At 41.3% G+C, this 17,829-nt stretch overlaps 1 protein-coding gene across 6 annotated transcripts in view; it reads right to left on the minus strand.

The window, feature by feature from the left end:
• The window catches only part of JADE3 (jade family PHD finger 3), a 168,431-nt gene that overhangs the window by 98,857 nt on the left and 51,745 nt on the right, over window positions 1-17,829 (minus strand). Inside the window, exon 2 of one of the 6 annotated variants that reach the window (XM_081222935.1) lies at window positions 9,180-9,314. The exons of the other annotated variants lie outside the window; for them this stretch is intronic. Within the exon in view, the coding sequence (XP_081079061.1) occupies window positions 9,180-9,243 (64 nt within the window). The 5' untranslated portion in view covers window positions 9,244-9,314. The remainder of the gene's footprint in view (window positions 1-9,179; window positions 9,315-17,829) is intronic. 6 annotated transcript variants of the gene reach the window in all.

Below are 17,829 nucleotides of genomic sequence, written 5' to 3' on the forward strand. Positions count from 1 at the left end.
GAGACCCTCTGAGGCAAATGCAATTCCTCAAAACACTTAGGACATTTTCTACTTTGATTTGCTTTCTGTCCCTTTGGTGTATCATATTTCTCTGAGTAAGGTCAATGGAAGCAATTTTTCTTCCTTTGAAAGTGAATTTCACTTTTGGAAACAATCAAATGTTATTCAAAGTCCACTGAAATGGGCATGCAGTTGAGGTGTGTAAAACCAGTTTCAGTCAGTAACAAGCTGGGAAAATAAATTGCAAGACTGATTTACAATTCCAATTCTACTGTCATCAGCTGGCAGGTTAAAACTCTAAAAGCACAAAACCTTCAATGGCTCCCTACTGCTCACAGCACAAATTTCAGACTCCTAGGCTTAGTATCCAAGGCACTCCACAATGTGGCCACAGCTCACCTTTCCAGTGTTATTTTCCTTGCATGGTCTCTTCTCTAGGGAAGCTGAGCCACTCACTGCTCCCCACTCACATGTCCTGGTGCTTTCCTGCACACATGCTTCTGTTCACACTCCTTCCCTGGACCACCTTCTATGTCCATGTCATCTGTCTCTGTACCTGATACAATGACCAACATTGTAAAATAATACCTTTTTTAATATATAATAGCCATCCTAACAGGTGTAAGGTGATATTGTGGTTTTGATTTGCATTTCCCTGATGATTAGTGATGTTGAGCACCTTTATATATATACCTGTTGGCCATATATAACCAAAATAATTGAAGTCAGGATCTCAAAGAGATATTGGCACTCTCATGTTCACTGTAGCATTATTCACAATAGTCAAGATATAGAAACGACCCAAATGTCCATTTGACAGATGAATGGATAAAGAAAATGTGTTATATACACACAATGGAATACTAACCTTAAAAAAGAAGGGAATCCTTTCATTTGAAACAACATGGATGGACCTGGAGGACATTATGCTAAGTGAAATAAGCAAGGACAAATACTTCATGATTCCACTTATATGACATATCTAAAATAGTCAAACTCACAGAAGCAGACAATAGAATGGTGGTTGCCAGGGACTGTGAAGAGAGGAAAATGGGGAATTATTGTCCAATGAGTGTAAGGTTTCAATTATGCAGAATGAATTAAGTTCTAGAGATCTGCTATACGACACAGTGTCTATTAATAATACCATATTGTGCACTTAAAAATTTAAGAGGGTAGGGAAAGGAAGGGCAGGGTCTGCAGAAAAGGCCGCAAATGAGTAGGAATTTCACGGTGAACGGACTACTATAGCTCCCAAGGTTATTGCGCCTCAACCCGAGGCCGCAGACGGTGCTGAAAGAGCCCCAGTGCCCATCCTGCTGCTCCCTGCTGAGGACCGACTGGGCCTCAGGCCTCTGCTGGAGTCAGGACTGCAGCTCTCACTGCTCAGGCCTCTGAACGACACCACACGTCCTGTTGCCTGATTGTGAGGCAGACCACTGCTGCAGTTTGCCCCTTGTCAAATCACTGACCCCGAGGCTTCAAAGGTGCAAGAGATTCTGTACATATTCAAAAACGCACTTGCTGGACGAGGGGAAGATGGCGGAAGAGTAAGATGCGGAGATCACCTTCCTCCCCACAGATACACCAGAAATACATCTACACGTGGAACAACTCCTACAGAATACCTACTGAACGCTGGCAGAAGACCTCAGCCCTCCCAAAAGGCAAGAAAGTCCCCACATACCTGGGTAGGGTAAAAGAAAAAAGAATAAACAGAGACAAAAGGATAGGGATGGGACCTGCACCAGTGGGAGGGAGCCGTGAAGGAGAAAAGGTTTCCACACACTAGGAGCCCCTTCGCGGGCAGAGACTGAGGGTGGCGGAGGGGGAAAGCTTCGGAGTAGCGGAGGAGAGCGTACCAACAGGGGTGTGGAGGGCAAAGCGGGGAGATTCTCGCACAGAGGATCGGCGCCGACCGGCACTCACCAGCCCCAGAGGCTTGTCTGCTCACCCGCCGGGGAGGGCGGGGCTGGGAGCTGAGGCTTGGGCTTCTCGAGAGGACTGGGGTTGGCGGAGTGAACACAGCCTGAAGGGGTTAGTGCACTATGGCTGGCCGGGAGGGCCTCCAGGGAAAAGTCTGGACCTGCCGAAGAGGCAAGAGACTTTTTCTTCCCTCTTTGTTTCCTGGTGCGTGAGGAGAGGGGATTAAGAGCGCTGCTTAAGGAGCTACAGAGACGGGCGTGAGCCGCAGCTAAAAGTGCGGACCCCAGAGACGGGCATAAGACGCTAAGGCTGCTGCTGCCGCCACCAAGAAGCTTGTGTGCGAGCACAGGTCACTATCCACACCCCCCTTCCGGGGAGCCTGTGCAGCCCACCACTGCCAGGGTCCTGGGATCCAGGGACAAGTTCCCCGGGAGAACGCACGGCGCACCTCAGGCTGGTGCAATGTCACGCCGGCCTCTGCCGCTGCAGGCTCGCCCCCGCACTCCGTGCCCCTGCCTCCCCCCCCCACCCCCGGCCTGAGTGAGCCAGAGTCCCAGAAGTGGCTGCTCCTTTAACCCTGTCCTGTCTGAGCGAAGAACAGACACCCTCGGGCGACCTACACGCAGAGGCGGGGCCAAATCCAAAGCTGAGACCCGGGAGCTGTGGGAACAAAGAAGAGAAAGGGAAATCTCTCCTAGCAGCCTCAGAAGCAGCGGATTAAAGCTCCACAATCAACTTGATGTACCTTGCATCTGTGGAATACATGAATAGACAACGAATTATCCCAAATTGAGGAGGTGGACTTTGAGAGAAAGATTTATGAATCCCCCCCGCCTTTTTTTTGTGGTACGCGGACCTCTCACTGTTGTGGCCTCTCCCGTTGCGGAGCACAGACTCCGGACGTGCAAGCTCAGTGGCCCTGGCTCATGGGCCCAGCCGCTCCACGGCATGTGGGATCTTCCTGGACCGGGGCACAAACCCGTGTCCCCTGCATCGGCAGGCGGACTCTCAACCACCGCGCCACCAGGGAAGCCTGCCTTTTCCTCTTTTTGTGAGTGTGTATGTGTATGCTTCTGTGTGAGATTCTGTCTGTATAGCTTTGCTTCCACCATTTGTCCTAGTGTTCTATCCTTCTGTTTCAGTTTGTTTGTTTTTTAATTTTTTCCTTAATAATTATTTTTATTTTAATAACTTTATTTTATCTTTATTTTATTTACTTTATCTTCTTTCTTTCTTTCCTTCTTGCCTTCCTTCCCTCCTTTAGACAATGAATCATCCCAAATTGAGGTGGACTTCGAGAGCAGGATTTACGACTTTTTCCCCTTTCCCTGTTTTTGTGAGTGTGTACCTGTATGCTTCTGTGTGAGATTCTGTCTGTATAGCTTTGCTTCCACCATATGTCCTAGGGTTCTATCAGTCCGTTTTTTTTTGTTTTTTAAAAAATTTTTTCTTAATAACTATTTTTTATTTTAATAACTATTTTATTTTATCTTACTTTATTTTATTTTATCTTTTTTCTTTCTTTCTCTTTTCCTTCCTTCCCTCCTTTCTTTCTTTCTTTCCTTTTCTTTTCTTTTTCTTTCTTTCTACTTCTACTAATTCTTTCTTTCTACTTTTTCTCCCTTTTATTCTGAGCGGTGTGGATGAAAGGCTCTTGGTGCTCCAGCCAGGAGTCAGTGCTGTGCCTCTGAGGTGGGAGAGCCAACTTCAGGACACTGGTCCACAAGAGACCTCCCAGCTCCACATAATATCAAACAGCAAAAATCTCCCAGAGATCTCCACCTCAACACCAGCACCCAGCTTCACTCAATGACCAGCAAGCTACAGTGCTAGACACCCTATGCCAAACAACAAGCAAAACAGGAACACAAACCCACCCATTAGCAGAGAGGCTGCCTAAAATCATAAGAAGTCCACAGACACCCCAAAACACAGCACCAGACGTGGACCTGCCCACCAGAAAGACAAGATCCAGCCTCATCCACCAGAACACAGGCACTACTCCCCTCCAACAGGAAGCCTACACAACCCACTGAACCAACCTTAGCCACTGGGGACAGACACCAAAAACAACGGGAACTACGAACCTGCAGCCTGCAAAAAGGAGACCCCAAACACACTAAGATAAGCAAAATGAGAAGACAGAAAAACACACAGCAGATGAGGGAGCAAGATAAAAATCCACCAGACCTAACAAATGAAGAGGAAATAGGCAGTCTACCTGAAAAAGAATTCAGAATAATGATAGTAAAGATGATACAAAATCTTGGAAATAGAATAGACAAAATGCAAGAAACACTTAACAAGGACCTAGAAGAACTAAAGATGAAACAAACAACGATGAACAACACAATAAATGAAATGAAAAATACCCTAGATGGGATCAATAGCAGAATAACTGAGGCAGAAGAACGGATAAGTGACCTTGAAGGTAAAATAGTGGAAATAACTACTGTAGAGCATAATAAAGAAAAAAGAATGAAAAGAACTGAGGGCAGTCTCAGAGACCTCTGGGACAACACTAAACGCAGCAACATTCGAATTATAGGTGTTCCAGAAGAAGAAGAGAAAAAGAAAGGGACTGAGAAAATATTTGAAGAGATTATAGCTGGAAACTTCCCTAATATGGGAAAGGAAATAGTTAATCAAGTCCAGGAAGCACAGAGTGTCCCATACAGGATAAATCCAAGGAGAAATACGCCAAGACACATATTAATCAAATTGTCAAAAATTAAATTCAAAGAAAACATATTAAAAGCAACAAGGGGAAAACAACAAATAACACACAAGGGAATCCCCATAAGGTTAACAGCTGATCTTTCAGCAGAAACCCTGCAAGCCAGAAGGGACTGGCAGGACATATTTAAAGTGATGAAGGAGAAAAACCTGCAACCAAGATTACTCTACCCAGCAAGGATCTCATTCAGATTTGATGGAGAAATTAAAACCTTTACAGACAAGCAAAAGCTGAGAGAGTTCAGCACCACCAAACCAGCTTTACAACAAATGCTAAAGGAACTTCTCTAGGCAAGAAACACAAGAGAAGGAAAAGACCTACAATAACGAACCCAAAACAATTAAGAAAATGGGAATAGAAACATACATATCGATAATTACCTTAAATGTAAATGGACTAAATGCTCCCACCAAAAGACACAGATTGGCTGAATGGATACAAAAACAAGACCCATATATATGCTGTCTACAAGAGACCCACTTCAGACCTAGAGGCACATACGGACTGAAAGCAAGGGGATGGAAAAAGATATTCCATGCAAATGGAAACCAAAAGAAAGCTGGAGTAGCAATTCTCATAGCAGACAAAATAGACTTTAAAACAAAGAGTATTAGAAGAGACAAAGAAGGACACTACATAATGATCAAGGGATCAAACCAAGAAGAAGATAGAACAATCGTAAATATTTATGCACCCAACATAGGAGCACCTCAATACATAAGGCAAATACTAACAGCCATAAAAGGGGAAATCGACAGTAACACATTCATAGTAGGGGACTTTAACACCCCACTTTCACCAATGGACAGATCATGCAAAATGAAAATAAATAAGGAAACACAAGCTTTAAATGATACATTAAACAAGATGGACTTAATTGATATTTATAGGACATTCCATCCAAAAACAACAGAATACACATTTTTCTCAAGTGCTCATGGAACATTCTCCAGGACAGATCATATCTTGGGTCACAAATGAACTCTTGGTAAATTTAAGAAAATTGAAATTTTATGAAGTATCTTTTCTGACCACAACGCTATGAGACTAGATATCAATTACAGGAAAAGATCTGTAAAAAATACAAACACATGGAGGCTAAACAATACACTACTTAATAACGAAGTGATCACTGAAGAAATCGAAGAGGAAATTTAAAAATACCTAGAAACAAATGACAATGGAGACACGACGACCCAAAACCTATGGGATGCAGCAAAAGCAGCTTTAAGAGGGAAGTTTATAGCAATACAATCCTACCTTAAGAAACAGGAAACATCTCGAATAAACAACCTAACCTTGCACCTAAAGCAATTAGAGAAAGAAGACCAAAAATACCCCAAAGTTAGCAGAAGGAAAGAAATCATAGAAATCAGATCAGAAATAAATGAAAAAGAAATGGAGGAAACGATAGCAAAGACCAATAAAACTAAAAGCTGGTTCTTTGAGAAGATAAACAAAATTGATAAATCATTAGCCAGACTCATCAAGAAAAACAGGGAGAAGACTCAAATCAATAGAATTAGAAATGAAAAAGGAGAAGTAACAACTGACACTGCAGAAATACAAAAGATCATGAGATTACTACAAGTAACTCTATGCCAATAAAATGGACAACCTGGAAGAAATGGACAAATTCTTAGAAATGCACAACCTGCCAAGACTGAATTAGGAAGAAACAGAAAGTATGAACAGACCAATCACAAGCACTGAAATTTAAACTGTGATTAAATATCTTCCAACAAACAAAAGCCCAGGACCAGATGGCTTCACAGACGAATTCTATCAAACATTTAGAGAAGAGCTAACACCTATCCTTCTCAAACTCTTCTAAAATGTAGCAGAGGGAGGAACACTCCCAAACTCATTTTACGAGGCCATCATCAAAAAATCTAGAAACTATAAATGCTGGAGAGAGTTTGGAGAAAAGGGAACACTCTTGCACTGCTGGTGGGAATGTGAATTGGTACAGCCACTATTGGAGAGCAGTATGGAGGTTCCTTAAAAAACTACAAATAGAACTACCATATGACCCAGCAATCCCACTACTGGGCATATACCCTGAGAAAACCATAATTCAAAAAGAGACATGTACCAAAATGTTCATTGCAGCTCTATTTACAATAGCCCAGAGATGGAAACAACCTAAGTGTCCATCGTCGGATGAATGGATAAAGAAGATGTGGCACATATATACAATGGAATATTACTCAGCCATAAAAAGAAACGAAATTGAGCTATTTGTAATGAAGTGGATAGACCTAGAGTCTGTCATACAGAGTGAAGTAAGTGAGAAAGAGAAAGACAAATACCGTATGCTAACACATATATATGAAAGTTAAGAAAAAAAAATGTCATGAAAAACCCAGGGGTAAGACAGGAATGAAGACACAGACCTACTAGAGAATGGACTTGAGGATATGGTGAGGGGGAAGGGTAAGCTGGGACAAATCGAGAGAGAGGCATGGACATATATACACTACCAATCGTAAAATAGATAGCTAGTGGGAAGCAGCCGCATAGCACAGGGAGATCAGCTCGGTGCTTTGTGACCACCTAGAGGGGTGGGATAGGGAGGGTGGGAGGGAGGGAGACACAAGAGGGAAGAGATATGGGAACATATGTATATGTATAACTGATTCACTTTATTATAAAGCAGAAACTAATACACCATTGTAAAGCAATTATACTCCAATGAAGATGTAAAAAAAAATTAAGAGGGTAGATCTCATATTAAGTGTTCTTATCACAAAAAAAAGAGGCACAAGGAACCTTTTGGAGGTGGCTATTACCTTGATTGTAGTGATGGTTTCACAGGTATATGCATTAAGTCCAAACTCATCAAACTGCATACATTGAAAATGTGCAGTTTTTATATATCAATTATACTTCCATAGAGCTGGTAAAAAACACGTTTGATAAGTGAGGATTAATGTCATAAATTATTATAAAGAAAACACTTTCTAATAATTTATGAGATCCTTCCCCCTCTGATGAAGTTAAGTCCAAAAAAAGTAATAAGCTCAGAATATTTTCAAAGCATTTGTGTGGTGAAATTAGATGTATTAGGTTAAACCATATGAAATTGCCATTGTTATAGGTAAAAATGTTTGAGTATCAGCAATTTCATATGGTTCAGTCTAATACTGCAGGATTTTGCTCATGAACAAAAATAAAGTAAAGGCTCCTTCCTTTGCTTCTCTTGTCTCCAAGGCCCTCACACACTCTGGAGAACCTTAATTCCTATGAACTTTTGAGGACTTATAATAAATAAAGAAAGAATACATGAAGCCTCGCCTATACATACATTATTTCTTAGTTCAAAACACCTAGTTTCCTTTAGGAGTTGTATTCCAGTTACCAGACTCAAGGTAATTGGCCTGTGAGTCCCCAGCGGGGTGTTAGGTCTCTCCACCTACATCTCAAATTTCTAGGTCAGATCTGAGCACCACCCTCTTCCCATGTTCCGTTTACACACTGCAAATAGGCCATCACACCCAGGATTCCTGAATGTTGTTTAATGCAAGATGAGGTTGTTGACAATAAGGCGTCTGATCATTATTATCAGTGTGGGCTTGGGAGTGGGGGGGACTTGATTTTATTCTCACTTTTGCCGCTTTTCCTGCCCCAGCATTGCAGCCAGCTGGCTAGACTATCGTCTCTGGGTCTCTTGTCAGTCAGAGCAGGAGAAGAAGCCTCCTAGGCAGGATTTCTAGCCTTGCATCTGTGGCTGGAGTGGTGAGGCAGTTTCCCTCCATCTTCCTGGGCAGCGGCAACAAGACCCTGTGAGGAGGCGCAGGTGCTATGACTAACTGGCACACTCCCAAGCCACAGTCAACCCCATGTGCTCAGAACAGAGGCTCAATTTTAATCCTTCTGAGACACCATTTCAGGAATCAGCCAATACACGGACATGTAATCAATGTAATGCTTTTGTGTGCTCGTGTAGGTCTTGAACTTATGAATTTCTGCATTAAAAATTTTAGAATTTTCTGCATAGAAATTTACCCAAGACAAATATAAATGCAATCTCTTTTTAATGGTAAATGTTATTTCATGGGAAACGGTGAATACATAATTTCTGCTTCAATGGTCAGAAGATCCTGTGCTTTCAAGTTTACTGTTAGAAATGCAAAACAGGGACAGCAGAACTCCATCATCCCACCTCTGTTCCTTCAGTACAGGATGTTTTCCTCTTTCAAAGGTTTTTTTTTTTTTTTTTTTTTTTTTAAAAAAGACTAAGATCTTTCATCTAGTGTTTTAAATAACCAATTTTCTCTATTTCTCCAAGAAGATTATTGCATGGTCTAATTAAGTTTTCCCTTAGGAAGTATCATCCCTGACATGCAAAGGAAGACAAAACAATGGTGGCAGATTGTGGAAATAGGAATATTTTTATCAACTGAAAAACTGTAAAACTCAAAAGTGCCAAAATTACCCCTAAGCTATTAATATGCAATGATTTAAAATATCAGCAATTCACAGGAGGGAGACTGGTAAAGAGTTCACTATTTACTTACTTTTTTCCCACGTTCTGAATTCAGAAAACCCCACATTCCTACTCTGACAGTTGACAGCATCCCAACCACCCAAAAAGAAGTTCAGAGGGTTCCACTGCAGACAGTATAAATGATGCTTGCTTTTGCATGACCTGTTTCAGAAGTAAAGCAGAGAAGGAACTGAGTTTCACATGTTCACTCTTACAGAACTCATCAAAGAACTCGATAAAGGTTTGATGAAGGAACTTGGGCTGAAATTTGGGAAACCTGGCTGTTACATCAAATTCCTAGTCCATTACCACACTACTTTTATGATAGTGGCTTTGTATAGATAGTTGTATTCTGGTGAAGCAAACTCTCCTCACAAATTCTCGTGATGATTCTCGGGCATTTATTCTTCCCCAAACGCAAATCTGATCATGACTCCTTAGTGTAAAACCTTTCCATTGCTCCCCAGTGCTCAAAGGTTCCCTTGCAGGCCTCTGCAAGACTGAGGTTTAGTAGAGTGGAGAGTACAAGTTTGGGACCAAAGCTGACTGCACAAAAGGAGAGGAGAGTCGGTGCCACCACCAGAGCCCCTTTCTCTGCCCTAGTTCCTCACCAGGCTCACTCTCTCCTTTGAAAATAAGTGTTGTAAAGTACTTAAGAATGGTTTTGCAAGGGTGCTGTGTCAAGGGTCCCCAAGACCGCCCCAAGTTCTGTGATTCACTAGGAAGATTCACAGAACTGAGCATATAACCACACTCATCGCCTATGATTTATTACGGTGAAGAAATACAAAGCAAAATCAGTGGAGGGAAAAGGCACCTGGGGTGAAATACAGGGGAGACCAGACACAAGCTTCCAAGAGTCCTCTCCCAGTAGAGTTACACAGGATACACTTACTTTCCCTAGCAACAAGTTGTGACAACATACATGAAATGTAGTCCACTAGGGAAGGTCATTAGGGACTCAGTGCCCAGGGTTTTGATTGGAGGTTGGTCACATAGGCACCCTCTGATTGGCAATATTAAAATTCTAGACCTCAAGAAGGAAAGCAAGTGTTCAGCAGAAACTGCACTGTTTATATGAACAGTTCAGGCACATTGAGGCACCTTTATCAGTTCTGGGAATGGTGGGAATCCCCCTGAAAATCAAGTTCCAGATGCCAGCCAAGGGACCTTTCAAAGACAGGCCTGCTATGACAACACTTTTTTGCACAGATGCCAATCACTAGCCTGGCTGGGCACCAACATGTCTTGCCCAGGCTTGGATGGGGTAAATAAAACCATGAGAGTTCTCTGAGCAGGGTACTAAGGGAGTAGGAATGGAGGAACACCTACCCTCTCCCATTGGCAGGAAGGACTGCTTCCTGGGAGAGGCAATGCCTGAGCCAGGTCTAGACATGTGACAGATATTGTGGTGTTCCTAGATTTAAATCCCAACCAGGTGGGTGATCTTGGCTAGTTAATTAACTAGACTAAGGAAGTTTTTAGGAAGTGAGTTACCCACATAGACTAGGGCTATTTGTATGGCTTCCAAACTTCTTGCCAAGCCATGAGGCATTGCTCAAGTGGTACCAACCTACTTCTCCAGCCCCACATGTGCCTCTCTGCCCCTTCAGTCTCTGTGATCTAACCATACTGGCCTTCTTTCAGTGCCTGGAATATGCCCCCTTCTACCTCCAAGGCTCTGTACATTCCACCTCCCTCCCCCAATTGCTTGTCATCAACCTTCCTACCTACTTCACATAGCTAACTCCTACTCATGTCAGATTTCAATCCAAAAAACACTTCCTTAGGGCAGCCTTCCCTCACCTGCCCCAGAGTAGGTCAGAACCTCTGTCATTTGCTTTCCAGCACCAGTAACTTCTCCTTTATTATTGTGAGCACATTAAAGTCCATTTTTTAAACGCTTATACACTTCAAGAAGGCAGATTATGTTATATCTTGATCAATATATATACTGATTATGTTATATCAATACGACTATGTTGTTCAGTGTAATAACCCCTGAGCCTAGTATGGTGCCTATCATATAGTGGGCACTCGGCAAATATATGAAAGAGGAGTGAATGAGGGCTCACTCTCAGTCCATGTAGTCAGGTTGAGGGCAATCTCTGCCCCACTTCCTAACACATACACACCTCCTGGGGCTAAGGCGTATGAACCAGGCTAGATCAACAAGTCATCCAAAGGTTCTGATAGAAGTATTGTAAAAGAAGCACTGCATCTGCTGCAGATAGCATGCCTGAGAGTGAGCGAAACTAACTCAGAGGAAAGCAAAGGTGAGGGAAGGAGAATCAGGGATGTGATGAGTGAGAGGATGCAGCCATTCCTAAAGGCAGCAGTCCATGGGGCTATTCATTTACCAGTAAACTTTCTTTTTGTTTCTTAGGCTAATCTGAGTTGGGATCCTGACACATGTAACTAAGAATCCTAATACAAAAATGGTAACAGGAATTAGACATGTAGCTGGTCCCAAAGAACAAGAGAAAGACCATCAACAAGTCTAACTTGTAATGACCTGAGCTACTGGCCTAGGGAATCCTTATAATTCTTAGAACCATGAACAGGTTTGGTTCCGGTGCAGGAAGAAAAGACACTGACTGGGGAGTAGAGTACAAGCATCCTGGCTGCTCAGAATCCTAAAAACCACCTTGTTCCTCTCCCCAGGAATAAAAGACTATTTGCAGCTATGACAGCAGGATCACTTCCTTTCATCTATGAAAACTCACAGAAACCAGACCTCCCAACAGACTGGAGAGAGGCAAAAAATCTCCCTTATTTTCAAAGGGGTGGAATATGATCATTACTAATAAAAAGCTTGAAATCTCACTCCAAACTAAATTCTAGATCAGATTAATAAAGCACTGGTTGGATAAGCACTTGATAATCACTAACTGCCAGGATAGGCTCTCTAAAATTATGACATACCCAACTTACCCCAGACTCCTTTCTGTTCCAGTCACTCAATTCATTTATTGGCATAATTCTTTATAGGTAGAGTATATGTGGTGCAGCTAACAAAGGCCACCAGGATTTTCCACTTGATAAGATGAAGAATCCTGAAGACAAGTAAACCTGAAAGGTGTCTCATGGTGGGACACAGAGCTATGCCCTTGGCCCTGTGCTGATCAAAATTTTGATCAGTAATGTAGATGAACCTAGGATTACTGACCTAGGAAGGGTGACACTAGAGTAAAGGGGAGAATTCAAAAGCTAATATGATAAGCAAAAATAGGATGAAATTTAACTAGAACATATGTAAAGCCACTGCAATTTAAAAAACTCCTAAATACAGGATGATAGATGTTCAGTCTTCTATGCCAGCAAATACCCCAGGGTGATGCAGCTACTCAGCTTGGGCTAAATTTGGAAATATATCATCTACCTCAGTTGGACAACAGCAGGACAAACAAGTTCCAGTCTGAGTATCACAGAGAAACAATGACTGACAAAAGTGAATCCAGAGATGGGAACCAAAATTAGTAAAAAGTTTGGGAATCATGTCACACAAATGAGTTGAAAGGGTGAGAATGTAAATTGATATAGCCACTTTAGATAGCAAAGACAGAATCCTGTAAAACTGAAAATATCCATACGCTGTGACCCAAACAATCCTACTTCTAGATACACATCCTGGAGAAACTCTCACAAATTTATACAATTACCAACACAGAATTGTTTGTAACAGCAAAATTCAGGAAGTCCTTAAGCTTCTCTGTCAGTAGGAGAATGGCTACACAGAATAAGGTCTACTCACACTCGGGGATACTTTGCAGCCACTAAAAACAATGATGTAGGTCTACTTATAAATCAGGATGGGCTAAGTTTGCAAATTAACAAAAGGAACCTAAAATCCGAGTGGCTTAATACAAGCAAAGTCTATTTATTCCTTATGCTACATGCTTAAAAAGTGAGTTGGCAGGAAAGTTCAAGTAGTTATTCTCAGACCCAGGCTGACAGAGAGACCTCATCTCTATCTGCCAGAGGAATTAAATGTGGTAAATCTCATACTGGCTCTTAAAACTTCCATTTGGAAGTGCACCCGTTACTTTTGCTGACATTTCATTGACCAAAGCAAATCACATGGCCACACCTAACTTCAGAAGAGGCAGGACTACAATCCGACCATATGCCCAGATGGCAGACAGCCAAAATATCTTATGTCATACATATAATGACTAATACAATACATAGTATGGAAAGACTAATACAAAACATACGAAAAGATCTAAGACATTTGCTGTATGGACAAAACATACAGACACACCCATAATAACACCATTTGTGTAAATTAAAACAAATCTATATGTTGTTTATACACACCTATATATGCATGACACTGCGAGGGAGGAGGAGGACACTAGAAGGGGTGATCAAAGGGGAAATAACCATTTCTGTAATGTTTTAATTCCTCTATTTAAGAAAAAGAAAAATATGACAAAATCTTAATTGTTGATAATTCAGGCTGGTGGAGAATATGAGTGTTCATTATATTATTCTTTGAATTTTCCACTGCATTTAAAAGCCTTGAATTAAGCTGTTGAAAGAACCAGGAATTTTTTTAGCCTGAGAAGATCACAGATGTGAAAAAGGGGAAGTACGAAAATAGATGGCTTTAACTATTTTGGACAAAGGAGATTTGCTGTGTGTGGTAATGGAGGAGCTGGGAACAATGGTGAGAGACCCTAGAAGGCAGATCTTGGCTTGGGAATAAAGAATGACCTATCATGGAAAGATGAGTGAGTAGCATCAAAAATGTATGGAGGAAAAATACATATTCTTTGGGGATAAAAGTGGTAAAGAGTAAGACAACTGCCTGTCTGACAGAATATTGTGGAGAGGATTCTTGCACTGGGAAGGTGCCTGGATTTGGTGATCCCCAAGGTCCTTCCAGTTCTCAGGTTCCATCAAAGTTAGGCCAGCACCTCACAGTTTAGAGCTCACAGACTCTGGAAAATGCAGCAGTTATCCCAAGACAAGCTTTAAGAAATAATGCAACAATCCGAAATCAATACAGCCTTTAATGGTTTTACCTGGGAATATTTCACAATCAATGAGGAATAATTCACTTAATTGGGCCTGAAAGTTATTATAGTCACAGGATTGGGGGGGTGTTTACAGTATACTGGCCTTAAATAAATCTCACTTTAATTCTCATGCCTTGGTTGACCTTATGTACATAATTAAATCAGTATTATTTGTAGAATTGTTGCCTGCTTAATCACTGTTTCTGTGACTTATGTTTTTCCAGTACCAAAGTCAAATTGCTCTGATAGCTAAAGAGATCTCCACAGAAACATACCACTGAAATGAGTATTACTGTGTAAAATGAAAGAGTAAGAATAATGAGTGTGTTTTCTTTATAACTAGTTGCTTTGGCTACTGCCAAAAGAAAAAATAAAAATCTTATCAGTGGAAAAGAGTATCACTGACCTGAAAAAATAAAAATCTTAGCAGTGGAAAAGACTATCATTGACCTGTCCTTGTGTGAGGAGGGCCAGTCTGGCATAAAAACAGTGGGTCAGAACTCAGGGAGCTCCCTGCTGCTGCCCTGCTCCCAGACAAGAAGATAATGAATTTTAGTGGGAGTAAATGAGACAATATGCTGTACCTGAGGATTTTCTTTCCAAAAGGTACCATATCTTTTGAATACCTACAAATTTTATCTATACATAGTTAATATATGCCCAGAAGGTTATGAGTTGAGCAGCTTTTGCATGCCTGGAACCTGATGGATCTGAAGAGACACCTGGGAAGCCCACTGTGGTTTTTAAGGAACGTTATGTTTCCACCATAAAAATACTGAAAACATGCTGCAACATAAAAACTTGTGCTTTGTCCATGTGTTTTTGCCCTTTTAGGATTTCCTTCCGGCAGTGATTCTGTACCACCATAACTAAGAATAGGAAATACTTGCATAAAAGTAACTGTTATTTAATAGTTTCTTTCTATTAAGTTTCACAATTAACAACAAAACAAAACAGCTCAGAAGGTTCGGATATATTCTCAAGTTAATGAGGTTAGTGTGGCTTGAATACTACCTTCTTTCTAGACCGATATTCCTGGCTGTGCTGGAGCTTCACATGGCCGGGGCCCCACTATCATCAGAAATACGAATGAGAGAGAAAGGCTAGCGGCTGGCTAGCCCACCACAATGCCTTGCAGGGACTCCGGTCTGGCCCTAATCTATAAGCAAAAGCTGATTACTCACCCCCACCTCCCCAGCCTAGCTTCTCCACCCTTCAAGTGCAAGCACTTACATCCTAAGACGTCACAGAGCAGTGTATTCATCCTTGGAAGACAGAGTCTGGTGATAAAACGCAAGAATGTAATGTTCGGAAGAAGAGAGCGTAGGGTAAACCAGAGACAAACAGGGGAGGGAAGAGGAGGAGAAAGGAGTTGATGAATGAAGTCCTGAGGAGCAAAGGTTACTGAAAAACAGCAGGACAGAAGTAAGAGAATGTGACAAAGAGGCAGGGCCAAGGAAAACAAGGAGGTCAATGATATGCTGCATGAGGACAAAGAACTGTGCTTCCGGATGAGATTACCATGTATGCCTTCAGAAAAGTGGCTTTGTTTTTCAGGAGGTCATTATTCTGCCAATACTGCAGCTCCTCTGCTTACACTTAGGAACTTTTGTCCACTTAACTACGCCAAACACTGCATCTTTGAAACTATTTCAGAGATACAAATATGTTGGGGAGTTGAGGAAGCCAATCCAAAACATCATTTAAAATATCAGTTAAGACTTCTGGTTGCAGGTAAGATGGAATCAACACATCCACCTTTGTGTCCACCAGAAGCAACTATAAAATCTGTACAGAATGCTTGGGTAGCTATTAGAGAACTCTTTAAAGTATATTATCAGCAGATGAATCAGGGAAGAATATCAGGGTGCCTAGTACAACTGAACTGGTGGTGACTTTACTGCTTTTCTTCCTCCCGTATTATCTGGCCTGAAAACACAACAAAACATGAAAGTGAGCACTGTGTTTAGAGCACATGTTCTGGCTCAAGGTGCTTTTTTTGGAAAAGGGAACTACTAAAACTCAAGAAAGACTGGGGGGAAATCCCCTGGGGTTTTCTCTCCTTTTTCTCCCTTCTCTCATGTCCAGAAAATCCCATGGTGGAGGCTGTGGCAACAGCAACGAAACTGACTGGCAGAGGGAGACTAGACTGTAGGAGTTAAAACTCTCGAGGGAAAGGAACATTCCATTCCATTCGGTGGAACTATAGCAAGCTCCAAAATGGCAAAGCCAAATCCCACTGTTTTTTCTTACTTTCTTTCTCTCTCTGTCTGCCTGTCCCTTATGCCCCAGAGGCAGTGCATCATGAAAGTGGGTGGTTTCTGACTGGAGGACCGAAAAGGAAAGCTCTAGAAAACCATAAAATACCATGGTAATAACGAAGAGGGAAGACCTCAGGAAAGCAAACCCATAAAGCTGCTTATGAACAACTGTGATCACCCCCCATCTGGGCATGTGTGGATTTGATCCTAATTAGCATGTTAAAGACTTTGAGAACTGAGCTAAGAGACACTCAGGTCTCAGACCTGACCAGTGGGTGTCACACATGGGACAGATCTGAATAGCAATGCAAAGGCTTTGAATACTAAACTCATATTGGAACTACAGCCCACTACAGAAGGTGAGCTGGAACTTTCAGTATGAACCTAACCAGGTCAACTGACTGCTAAACAAATAATCAACATTCTCCACTAGATTGAAACAAGATCCAGAGTCTAATAACATAATATTCAAAATGTCCAGGATAAAATCCAAAGTCGCTTGGTATATAAAAAACAAAAATGCCAACTCACATGGGAAAAGACAATCAACAGATGCCAACAGTGAGATGACACAAATGTTGAAATTATCTAACAAGTAGGTTAAAGCAGCTATTACAAAAATGCTCAAATGAGCAATCACCAAGCTTGAACACTCTTGAAATAAATTTAAATAGAAAGTTATTGGCAAAGTAAAGAGAAGATACAAAGGATAACCAAATTAAAACTTTAGAACTGGAAAATAAAATAACTGAAATAAAAAATTCACTGAAAGAACACAATAGCAGAATGGAGGAGGCAGTGAAACTGAAAATAGACAAACAAACTAGTCAATTTAAATAACAGAAAGAAAAAAGATTCGGGGGGAGAACCAAAGTGTCAAGGACCTGTATGATAACAATAAACGATCTAACATTTGTGTAACTGGAATCCAATACAGAGAAGAAAAAGAGTGTGATGCCGAAAAACATTTGAAGAAAAAACAGATGAAAATTGCCAAGAAGCTGAGAGAATACCAAACATAATACAAAGAAATCCACACCCAGACACATCATAGTCAAATTGCTGAAAACTAAAGACAAAGAACTGAAGAAACAGACAATTCAACACTAACAGAGAGTTCAACATCCCATTCTTGATAATGGAACAACTAGAAAGAAAATCAAGCAAGGATATAGAAAACTCACACAACACTACCAAAAAATTGACCTAGTTGGCATTTACAAAACACTGCTCCCAAGATGAGCAAAATAAACATGCTTTTCAAGTGAATATGGAATATTCTCCAGGGATTGGCGGGACTATAACTTGGTTCAGCCACCTTGGAAAACAGTTTGGCAGTTTCTTTAAGAAGTTAAGCATAAATTTACCACATAACTCATCAGTTCTACTCCT

Source organism: Mesoplodon bidens (assembly GCF_964165515.1).
Source record: "Mesoplodon bidens genome assembly, chromosome: X".
NCBI lineage: Eukaryota > Metazoa > Chordata > Mammalia > Artiodactyla > Ziphiidae > Mesoplodon > Mesoplodon bidens.